Source organism: Vulpes vulpes, chromosome 7 (genome assembly GCF_048418805.1).
Source record: "Vulpes vulpes isolate BD-2025 chromosome 7, VulVul3, whole genome shotgun sequence".
NCBI lineage: Eukaryota > Metazoa > Chordata > Mammalia > Carnivora > Canidae > Vulpes > Vulpes vulpes.
The window spans coordinates 39,285,024-39,298,150 of NC_132786.1; the positions used below are offsets into that span (position 1 = coordinate 39,285,024).

At 33.2% G+C, this 13,127-nt stretch overlaps 1 protein-coding gene across 1 annotated transcript in view; it reads right to left on the reverse strand.

Moving 5' to 3' along the window:
* The window catches only part of TNKS (tankyrase), a 210,624-nt gene that overhangs the window by 92,252 nt on the left and 105,245 nt on the right, over positions 1-13,127 (reverse strand). Inside the window, exons 4-5 of the mRNA XM_025993534.2 lie at positions 5,020-5,056; positions 4,189-4,264 (exon numbers count right to left, since the gene is read on the reverse strand). Coding sequence (XP_025849319.1) covers positions 4,189-4,264; positions 5,020-5,056 — 113 coding nt within the window. The remainder of the gene's footprint in view (positions 1-4,188; positions 4,265-5,019; positions 5,057-13,127) is intronic.

Below are 13,127 nucleotides of genomic sequence, written 5' to 3' on the forward strand. Positions count from 1 at the left end.
CAAAAAAATCCCACTTTAAATCTACAATTGATAACTGTATCACTGCAATAGGAATCATACATTTTTTAGAGCATTAATTTCAAAGTAGTGGATGTTTTAATAGTTCTATCAGTTGCTGAGCTCCTTGTGAACCATTAAACATATTTATCTCTCATGACACTTAGCACTGTGACCTACACACTGTAACTGAGTGCTGGCTGAATAAATGAGAGGAGCAGAAAGAAACCTAGAATACCAGAAATTACACGGGATACTTTAAAAAAAATAAATTACCAACCAAATATTCATTACTTTCATTATGGGGTGACATACAGTCATAATGAGAGTAGACACAGTACATGCATCCAAAGATACATATTCCTATTTAGGAATATATACAGTAATGCCCAACTCCAACCGATTCCCTAATTATAAGGAGGGGAGAGATGCAGGACATTTATTTTGGAAGGGGATAAAGGCAGCCAAGAAAGGGAAACGACACAATAAGGGACCAAAAAGAACTCTGAAGAGGGTTGAATATTGGAATAATTTGAGATGTATTCAAATATTTTTTTATTCATTGTATAAAGGAATCTTTAAAATTAATATTGAAAAACAAGAGACCACTACCACCTTAAAGTTACATATCAAACAATTATTTGGCCGATTGCTAATAAAATATCTGATCTTAACAGAAAATACCATAAAGGGAGAATAAAGGACAACAAATCTAAGTGTGAAAACAGGAAAAAAAAAGAATTCTAGAAAGGGAACAATCTGTATGAAAGATCTAGTTGCATTTCACTGCAATTCAAAAGAAGGAATCACAGAATGTTGTATCTAATCATAATGGGCAGGAGACTAAAGAATAAATTATATCTATGGTCCTATGTTTCTAAGTGGCCATCATTTAATGTGTATGTAAGTATACAAAAGTGGTATTTTAGAACAAAATGTTTTAACAAAATTTTGTCTTTGCTTGGGAGGGGGGGGTAAAAAACAACTGGAAATTCCTCGAGTAGCCAAGCTCCACTTTGATTTTCATGTAAAATAAAAAGCAAAAAAACATAAATGATTTAAAACCTTATTAGTACTTCACTATTTTCAGAATTCAACAGGTTAGAAAAACAAATGTCTGTGGGAATAAAAGCATTAACCACTCATATATTACCTAATTAGATAATCACCAAGTCATGGTATAGAATTAAGAGACTATTTAAAAGTTACACTGTCATTGTATAATCCCACGTATTGTATTGAAAAGATTGCTGCATTTAAAACCCCCACATATTTAAAGGCAAATTCTGCACCTACGAGTTAAGGAATAAGGAACATCTCTTTTCTAAAAACATTATGAAATTGACATTTCCATGGGCTTTTGGGCTTTTGAAATTTACAAACCAGAATCACAGTAAAAAGAGAGACAGGCAAGGACTCACTTAAGCATTAATACAGTCATTTTAGAAACCCTCTAAAAATAAGTTTGATTCTGCACTGTGTTCTAAAACACAAATTTAAGAAATAAAACTTTATATACCTGACTTACTATATATGTAAAGTACCTTTATCCTCTTGTTAATATACAATCTGACTTCCTAATTCTGGATAAACACATGCAAATGGCCTGAAAAAATACTAAGTACATAAGATAGACTTGTAATTTCACAGCTAGATTTGCTTACACTTTTTCTTGACACCAATAGCAAGAAAACAAAAGATACTGTCATAACTAAGGGATCTTATCCCAATCTGCATTAGCACCCAGAATTTTTACTACTTTGCGGCTTTACTGTAGCTGGCACGTTTAATAAGAACTACTCTGTACCATAAACAAAGGTAATATCTAAGTATGAACACAATTCAATTTTAATTATGAAATTTTATATGCATTTTATATACTGATGCACAATTGTAAAAGATTTTTTATGTTATATGCATCGCACCAAAACCTAATAAATGCTTAAGTCTCATTTTCTACCTAATTTGAGCAAATTAATAATCTAAAAAAGTATAGGAGCACATTTTGGAGAATTACTGCATTATTCATATGATATGAATCCTACAGTATAATATTAATTTATGAAACATGTTCTTAAAAATGTTCTGTACGTGAAAATATGTATTTCTCCTTCATTATATAGTAACTCAAAAATTAGTAAAATAATACTAGCAATAATATAATAACAGAAAATGTAAAATCTCCTATTCACATACTTCTGAGTTAATTTACTAAATGGCAAAGAGCATGGAGGATTTTTCACTCAGAGGATAAAATTATATTTGTTAGCGAGCATATTCATATCCTAAGAATCTGCTACCTGCAAGGTGCCGGGCTTGGTCCAGTGCAAAATACAAAGAGCTAATGGATGAATAGAGGAAAAATCTCTGTGGTAAATGTCACAGAGTAATACAGAGAGGGAGCCATAGGGATTTGGGTAAGGAATACATTGGTTCCAGCTAAAGGAATGAAGGAAGTATATCCTCCTCTGGGGAGAAGGAAAAATAAAGGAGTTCTCTATAGTTATGTAGGGGGTGAGGCAGGGAGAAGAGGTAATTTGTTAATTATCAGTGTTTGTACTCCTTAATTATTATGATTTCCTGAGCTACAAATGAGGTTGGCAAGGTATAAGGGTGAATATGGGAGAATGAGGCTGGGATGGAAATGGACTCCTGCTACCATAATCCCACACAAATTCTGTAATATTAAAATGACAAGGAAACCTGAAGTAGGCTGTGCTCTAAACAAGCTCTATATAAAGACATAGCTACACTTACCATAGTTAAGAAGACCCTTTTCTGCACTGTGTAAAAGTCACTCTATCTACTGAGAAGACCCAAACAAAATCTGGAGCTCAAAGTAACTCAAGAACGTTAAAATCCTCAAGGCAACTTCAAATTTGAAGGAAAAAAATGAGCAGTTATCATTTAAAAACATCTCCCAAAAGGCATTAATAATACTGAGTAAATCTTTAATACTGAGTAAATCTAAAGCTACTTTGTAGCTTGAAATATACATACTTTAACCTTCCATTAAAGTAGAATTCTTACCCCTAAATTATTCAGAGAAACTGAATGCTCACTAGGCCACGTGAAATAACATACGAGGCAGCTATAATAACATATAACATATATTCTGAGGGGAGGATTCAATTCTTTGCCACTATTACATGGATTTCATTGGAAATGGAAAACAAAAAGCTGGAGGTACTATAAAGACATTGTATCTAAGGGGTGTACCATCCATCCTGACATTTTCCATAGCACATTTTTCACTATAAGGAATTTCAAAGAAACTAATTCTTTAAATATTAGGCACAAAATGATTTTCCTCAATATTTACAGTGTAACTTTACAAACATTTTATGTTTTTAAAATACAAAATCTATCCTTAAATACTAAAATATGATGTCATTTTAAAAAGAGTTTACAGTACAGAGTGCCTTGTTTTTCATTATATATTAGGTAAATCACTGCAAAACTTTGCAGTCAATTAACAGAGGCTGTGAAGGGTTACATTTCAGCCTATAATCACCAAGAATACAAAGCATAAAGTGAAGACGCCAACTGTACATTTTATATATATACCTTAAATTTATAACAATTATTAATTAATACACTATTTCTCTATCTTTAGTCTATTTTTTTCAACATAACATGATAAAAACTTAGCCAATTAAAAAAAAAATAAAAAAGCAGGACTGTTACAGGTTTAAAAAATTGTTAGCATTTTCTGATCTCTAAATGGAAAAAAGTGTTGTTATCTAGCAAACAAATCTTCCTCTGCCAAACAGGAAATCAAAAATGCAAATATCCTAACAAAGACGGGCAAAAATAGGACATAAACAAATATTTCCAATTTCCATAATCATACATAGAAAATAATATATGTTGTTATAGTTTTAATTACCGATAGAGCTGCAGTTCCATTTAACAAACAACTTTCAGTGTCTGACATTTAAGAGAAAATGCTTAAAATCCATGCTTCACCAGTTCTATGAATATGTCACAACTGCCAATAACAGATACAGCAGCATTTCGTTTTATGGTCAAAAGATACGAGTAAAAATAAACAGTTATATAGGACATATATGAATGTATATATATATATATATATATATATATATATATATATAATGCCAACTTCAATATTTTTCAGTATAAAGCAAGAAGAAATCGTTGAAGGAGGATATAATATTTTAGGTAACTTACCTTTCGCCCATCACTTGCATGGCAATTCACATTTAGAGGAGTCAGTAAAGCCATTAGTTTTTCTTCATTACCACTCCTGTAAAAAGGTAGTAAGTCAATTCCTATAAAATTATAGAGCTTCTTATGAATATTTATGGTTATTTTTCAGAAGAGTGGAAAATAATATGGGTTTGCTTTGATGTCTTATATACGGTTCTCAATGAATCCCTTTTGGTATATAAAATTAAATTAATATATTCCTAATTAATTCCTGTTAATCTTCATACAGTGGTACGTCTTGGGTAATATAGCTTTCTACATTATTGTTTTATTTATCTGCATCAAGTCACCTTCTTAATTACAAACAAACTTTATTCTGATAAGTGATCTAAAACACTGGACTTAAAAACACAAAATGATGAAAAAAGCTAATTAATTAAATTATAAATGACCAAGAACAAAAGAAAATGGATGAGAATTTTAACATTTACTTTATGCCCCTCATTCAAGCTTTGCTAGAAAAATTTTCAGATAAAAATGAAGAGATAGGTATTTAAATACTCCAAGAAGATTATCCGAAACGCTGGGCAACTAAGGTCTGCAGGTACCCTAAGAAATGTTTCAAATAAAATTAACCTTACAAATCTTTGCCATGTTGAAAAACTCTATCATTTAACACACCCATCATATAAAATAAAGTATACAGAGATGGAGTAAAAGGTCTTATCCGCATTAACATGTAAAATCCAAGCAAGACAATAACATGTTATAATTTTTATAGTCCTCCACCTGCCCTCCCCCTTTTTCCCCTTATATGCATTATACTCACTTAAAATGAATGGAATCACTTACCTAGCAGCTTCTAGGAGTTCGTCTTTCTTATATTCACCTAGATGATTGCAAAATATCATGCTGTTAGCATTTGGCAGAAGACAGATTAAGAAATGCAGTAGGCAGCAAATACAGAATTAAATAGAGAAGAACAGAAAAAGAGAGTCCACACCCCGCTGGGTGATGGAGCCGTGACGTTAGCCAGCTTGTGAAGGCAGCATCACCAGTGCCTTGGAGACGGGCAGCAAATTGACGCAGCTTCTTGTCCAATCCTCAGATGAAATAGCTTTCTTCAGACAACCAATGAATGCTAAATCTCGTGTCCAGAAACACATTCCCTCTGATAACAGCATGCCAGCTGAAGACAATGTCCCCTCCCCCCTTTCCTATTCAGGCTGTCACAGTATACTTGTAAAGCATAATACATTCTGAGACAAAAGCAAAATAATGTGGCTCTTTAAAGGTACAAATTACTAGTCTTCCAAAAAACTCAGTTTTATCTGTAATGACATGGAAAGTTTTTTCAAAAAAAATTAATTACCGTCGCTGAGCATTATAGCAGTAGGAAAAAATATATCAGCATCATGAAGCTTTTGCCTCAATAGGGTAGGTCTGTAGACTAGAAATACGTGAACTCCGTACCAAATGCTATGAACCTCTTGGAGGCAGCGCTCCAAAAACCAAAACAGTGAATACGTTCTTAAATGACAATAATATTCTAACATGCTGCAGTCTTCACACTTTGTACAAAATCAATACCAAATTTTAACAACAAGAAACCTTAAAATTATTTTTAAAAAGGAGGCTGGGGTCACTGAGAATAGTAGACAGCCAACTATTGAGATGTGGATAATTTTTCTCCCTTCTATTTTTTAAAACATCACAGACTGAAATGAGGTATATAATTTAAAACCTTTGATTCAAATTCCTTAGAGTATTCAAGATCTAACAAGTAAGTTTCATTTGCAAGCTCAGCTGAAGGACAAGGAATTTTAATACAGAGTTTGTTCATTCAATAAATAAAAAGAACAGCCAGGACTATGATTCAGCTCTAATATGCTGACTCAGTTTGCTATACCATTAAAGAAATAATTGTACAAAATGCCTAAGCCAATAATTACATGAAACCAAATATTAAGCATACACATAAGAAATAAAATGTTAGATTAACTGAAAATATTATTCTATTAAGAAATAAGCTCAAATTATTTTAAAAATCTTATCATTTATAAATATATACTTCTTTGCATTTTGTTTCTATTTTGTTACAGAATGCAGAATATTGATGTAAATAAATACTATAAAGACACCTAAGGACAACCAAGCACATATTTAAATTCTATAACCCATCATTAGCAAATATTCTTTTAAACTGTGTTTTGCTTCTTGGATTAAGATTATATTAAAATCTAGAAACTGTAAACAGTTTTTTTAAAATAAGGAAAAAGTTATTAAATATTCTCTCCTAAGGGAATTTTATATGCCACTAAAGTCATAGATTCAACAATATACATGGATAAGCTAGAATGCATTATTCATGATCATGGAGTTGGTCTTTCCAATTTCCTAAACACTGTATTCCACATTTTTTAACTGACTGAGAGTTTTAAGATTTATAATACTATATGTCTCAGCCAATAAGATTCTTGTCTTCCCAGAGCCAAAGACCTGCTTTTACTACACATTTTAGGTGGCAATATGGGAGTCAGTGAGTCAATTTAAAAAGTTCCTTGTGAGGAAAATGGCATAACCCATACTCTCAGGTGGCTTGAGACTCAGGAGGAAAATAAGTGAAATTATCTGTAGAAGTCATTCAGTCAATCAACAAGTATTTATTGGAAAGGTCTCTATGCCAAATTCAAAGCCACAAAAGACACTACTATCATCTCTGAACTCAAGCAATAGTCATCTACTAAGTGAGACAGGCAAACACATAATTCTGGTAGAGTATGAAAAGAATCTTATGAAATGCTATAGAGAGCTTAAAGCCTAGTCTAACTGAGATTAGTAAGAGACAGGGTAATTGTGTTTCAATGGAGGTTTCCTGGAAGAGGGGAAATGTTCACAGAATTCTGAAGGAAGAAGAGAGATGATGCTCAGGTGAAAAAGGGTGAAGGAGAAGCAAGCAACCAAAGTAAAAGAAACAAGAAGAGAAACAGTAGATCTGTACACCTGAAACCACCTACACTGCAGGGGAATAGGTAAGCAAGTGTGAGACAGAAAAGAAACAGCTCACGGATGGCTAAGAAGTTTAAACTTTATTTCAAAACCAATGAGGAAATAACTGCGATATCTTAACAAGAGGATTGCAAAGTATATTTAAAGACCTGTAAGTTTTGTAATTATACTCTATTTCTGTGGACTGTTGTTGAGGAGAAAAGAGGCCCAAGAGCTAGTGGGTGGAGAGAGACAATGAATTCTGACATAGTTTATATTTTGAGATAAGTATAAATTCCCTGGTTAACAGTCACAACACATGAAAATTGGCAACTGAAGTACCTACTACTGAAACCTGAGTCATGGTGAAACAGTACTCTAATAAGCTAGAAAATAAAACTGCAAAATACTGGGGATCTTCAAAGTTCAGTCCACCCACATACACTTCTCATCAAGTATAGCTTATTGATGTTTTCTCCAAAAGGCACATTTTTACAAAAATGTTATTCCTGCATAGGTAAGATGATAATGAACCAAAGCTTTCTAAAGGAAACATATAAGTGCATCTGACAGAGTCAGGCACAGGTATTACAAATGACTTTCTACTTTTACTGTTAGAGACTCTAGTACTTTAATCAGCTTTTCTGCAATACATTCCAACATCCACTATCTGGTGCCCAAGGACCATAATCCATAAACAGCTGAAGCTATTTTTCAAATGCTACATCTCAGGAACTAACAGTGAATTTAGAATCCCTTGTACATTTCCACAACAAATCTGAGTACTTACTTAACACGAAAGCGCTAATTCTGTTTCATTTTAGCTGAGAACCTGAAAATATTCTGGCTGAGACTACAGTGCTCTATGGAGCATTTACATGCTTTAATAACATCCAGATAAAGGCTAGCAATAGATCAGCCAGAAAGGAAAGGAGGCAATTATAGTCAAGATAATAGCAACCAAGAACATTGAAAATAAATGGCTTATATTTTTCTTTGATTAGAATAAAATAAATGAGTTTAAAAAATAAGCCACAAAGTTTACTTTTCAAAGTCTGAATTGCTTTTTGATTAGTAAACTAATGACAGGATACACGTAAAAATAAATACATGCACACACGCACACACACGCGGGGAGGTATGAGTCTGTGTTAAGGAGGTATGCTATCAGAAAGATGGTTTAAAAAAAGGTTAAAAAAATAATGGTTAAAAGAAGGTTAAAAATGAAGAAAACTTACATCAATAAACAGGAGTCATAATTATTGACTTATCTCAATTTCAACATTTTATTTCTTTTCTTTTCTCTCTTTTTTCAATTTCAACATTTTAAAGTACTTTTGCCTCTTTCTTCAGCAACTGATGGGATCAAAGTCGACTAAGTTTTGTAAAACTGAGTCATCTGGTTTTGTTGAGGCGAGATAGCATGTAGATTATGAACATAGAGCAACAAATTCTTAGAGCCATGAGGAACTAATAAAGGACTATGACTTTTCTCTACTTTTTAAAAAATATTTTATTTATTTATTAATGAGAGACAGAGAGAGAGAGACAGAGAAAAGAGAGAGAGAGAGAGAGAGAGAGAGAGAGAGAGTCAGAAGCAGTCTCCACGCAGGGAGCCCGACGTGGGACTCGTCTCCAGGATCAGGCCCTGGGCTGAAGGTGGCGCTAAACCGCTGAGCCACCCGGGCTGCCCCAGGCTTTTCTCTGTTTGAAGTTATGCACGACACATGCCTATAGTAACTAACATCTTAGATGCAACGAGAGGATTTGAAGTCACCTTTCTTCTGTTACCTCACCTCCAATTTCAGAATCATTCTCCTAAGAGATCATGTGCCACATATTCATTTACAGCTAATGAAATTGACACTGAGGCAGTTAAATGAATTGTCTAAAGTTTTACTATTATTCACGATCTGTCAAGCCCTGAAAAAGGCAAATATGTGAGCACAAACTAGCCAAATCTGAACTCTAAAAGACAGATGTAAACAAAAGAGTAACAATATAATAATAGTGACAAAATAATTTTTAAAACAACAACTAGCTTTTAATAGGCTAAGCCTATTTATATTACATAAGCTAAATATTTCCATCAAAACCGTTTTTAAAGCATTTGAACTTTCATATGAGAGCTTGTAAACATGGACCAAAAAAAAAAAAAAAAAGTATACTGGGCTTAACCTTTTAGTTTGTTTTAACATTTTGAAACAAGGGAGTAGGAATGAGAAAAATTCATTCCAGGTGTATTCAAATGATCAATGCATTTGGCATTTTCTATAGCATGCTTTAAATTCCTCCTGCTTTAAATATCTCAAGGGAAGGGCTAGAACCAATCATCTCAGGTACCAGGTTTAGGGACCCTTACTTTGCTGAGTGTTAAATAGAACCATGAATTGATACTTCTCACAGAGATATTTTCTCAGCAAGGTATCAGCAAATATAAGAGATGAACTGATTCTTATAGCTAGCCTGACAACCTATATGGGGAATAAAATATTAATTTAGGTAACAAACTCCATTGTATTTTCACCAACAGATTTGAAAATTTAGAACCAACTATGGAGCTGTGGAAGGAATTTCACTAACACACCAGGAAATAATCTAATCTCAAGAAACTAAAGCTATAGGTCTTCCACAAAAAGCAATTTTCAGACAGACTGCTATTCTACTATAATAAACTCCAGGAATTCTTGAATTATTTTTTCTCTCTGAAATCTTTCACAAATATTTTCAGGACAACTGGGGAAAAATCACAAAGTTATCAGGGTTCTCAATGCCTTTCTCCTACTTCTGAGTCTTATCAGTCTTTCCACTCATTCCGATACTGGATTCAAAGTCCATACCATTAGTTAAGTCTAGAATCATAGTCAAACTAAACACTCCACATCCATTCTAAACACGGATTCATACGTAGTTTTCAAATTCTAGGCTTGAATAGGACATTTTCCTAGTGAAGATCCTTTCCCTCTTTTGCCTTCATACAGCTCTGACCTTTTCAATTAGCCAACATTTAACTACCATTAAACATGGCCTATGCTATATATAACACCATATAACCTTGAAGCTCTGCTGAACAATACACTACCCAGCACTCTCACATAGCTGTTTACTTTCATGTATATTAATATTTAAAAAAAAAAAAACAGTTTCTCAGTTGCACAAGCCTTATTTCAAGTTTTCAGTAAGCACGTGTTGTCTACTATAGTAGATGGTGCGGGGAGAACGTTAGAATAGTTAAAACTTTTTTGGGACCATGGTATTTTAGTGTTCATATTGACTATTTAATAAGAAGTCATCTTTAAAAAGCAAAAACGGAAGTCATCTTTTACTTTAATAAACTACTTCCCATGTTATTCTTAAAGCTGTCACCACCAAAATTCCACAAACTTTTTATTTTCTACTAAATACCAAACAACTGCTGTTTCATCAGCATGAAATATAAGGGAAAACACTGAACTGTATGATAAAAGATCAGGAACGAATTCTAGCTCTGCCATCAATTTACTTGTGTGACCTCAGGAAAATCACTTTATCTTCCAGGGACCTTCCAATTTATTGTCATATGAACAATGTCACTGGAAAATGAGGGTGAGGAGCTAAATTATCTCTGGTTTCAGCTCTAAATTTCTCAATCTGTATTTGATTCTCAATATTGCTCAGATTTCTTTCTTTCTTTTGCTCAGATCTCTTTCTAAGACAATTTTAATGTTGCTCTAAACAAACTTTAAGGAAAAACATAAAATTATCTGGGGCACAAAATCTCTACTATTATAAAACATATACTACTACACCTGGGAATTATAAAGAAAGCAGTAAAGCAATTTTACTCAACCTATATCTTTTACTCAGTTAATTCTTTTTTTCTTTTCTCTTTTTTAATTTATTTATTCATGAGAGACACAGAGAGAGAGGCAGAGGGAGAAGCAGGCTCCACGCAGGGAGGCTGATGTGGGACTCAATCCCACATCTCCAGGATCACACCCTGGGCTGAAGGCGGCGCTGAACCGCAGAGCCACCTGGGCTGCTCTACTCAGTTAATTCTAAATTTGTGGTAACACTCCAACTAGAAGCTATATGAAAACAGCTCTTTAAGAAGAAAGTGGTGATCTGCATAATTCTGATCTTTAATTATAGAAATTTCTATTTTGTAGATAAGATTTTTTTTTAAAGAAGAGAAGTCCACCTAAGTATGGAACTAGATATAAACCAAAGAATTATTACTTGAGAATTTTCCAATTCTTCAGGAAAATGGAGGTGTCCCACTCCCTGCAAAGCTGAAAATCAATTTTCAGAGAAAAAGACCTCTAAGTATAACTATGTTATCCTATATAACAATATTCAAATGATTAAAAAATAACAGATTACATGTCAACACAAAAACCTAGGCCAATGTCTTAAAACATTCCAAAAACATAATGTAACACTCAAACATAACAAAAGCTCTGCAAAAAACACATGTAATGCAATCAATAAATAATGAAACTGTTAACTAGTTTCTTTGTATGCAGTAGTATGACCTTGCTTAGCCCCAGCAACATCTAAGATACGCGTCCCATTTATAAACTCTTTACAGAGTTTCAAATAATTTAAAACTGTTTCTGACATTGTCAATTGTATTTGGCATGTAACAAGACTTTTCACTGGACTTTTGTTGTCATTGTTATAAGAATATAAATATTAAAATTTGGGATACAAACTGGCCCCACACAAGAGTTATATAAATATATACTCTAAAAATTTAGATATTAAAAGCGAAGAAAGGTGTTCTTATAGGATGTTATTAACCAACGAGATACTCTGCAAAGTGTGCCTGTACTTCCAAAGAAAAGGACCTTTTAGATTATGCTGTAGAGGAAAAGACCTTTTGATACATCAAAAAGAAGACAAGAAGGGAGAGTTGGGTGAGATTGGGAAACATGGTACATTGATTTTTTTTTACTATCACAATGTCTGTTCCTTAAAATGTGTTTCAGAAAAGTAAAATCCGTTTTTGATCCAAAACAGTAAGGCCAACGGTTTTATATTCTTTGTTTCGACACCAGTGGTACTTTGTCCACAGTCATCAATCCACAATTTATTTGCAAATCCCAAATCCAAAAACTCATTTGGCAGCAAAACTTAATCTACTTAGTATATACAGCTATCAAACATTTCACTGCAAAAATATTAACATTTGATTACAAGGTGCAGCACCAGATTTTACTGGGATGTTTCATAAGATATAGTAGATGTACAGGGTCTTATTTTATTTGCATACTGATGTATAATTTATATACAGTAAAACTCATCCTTTTTAGATATGATTCTTTGAATTCTGACAAGCTTATACAGCTATGTGGCCACTACCTCAAGATACAGAACATTTCCATTACCCAAAGGTTTCTTCAGGCTCCTTTATTATCAATCTCTTATCCAATCCCATTCCATGGCAACCAGTATCTGATTTCTGTCCTTATAGTTTTACTTTTCTTTAAGAATCATATAAATGGAATCATAGAATATGTAAACTTTTGAATATGGGTTATTTTTAGTATAAATGCTTATTCAGGTCATTGTACATACCAATATTTGTTTACCAATATTTGTTTGATATTTAAGTAATATTCCATTACATGAATACACCTGAATTTGCTTACCCATTCACTAGGTGATAGATATATAGGTTGTTTTTAGCTTTGATGATTATAAATAAAGTTACTATAAAAATTCAGATTTTGCAAGGGCATTATGTCTTCATTCTTTGGGAAGATACCTACGAGAGGGGGTGCTGAGTTGTATAGTAGCTACATGTTTAAACTTTGTAAGAAACTGCCAATCATAACTTTTTAAAAACTTGAAAAATTCTTAATTCCGGGGTATGGATGTGTCACCTATCAAAAGGAGTAAGAGCAAAACAGAAGAAGTTGACTACTGAGAAATAAGACAGTACTGCCACAACCTCACAGCTAGAAATCCCAACCCTGCCTCTTGTAGGG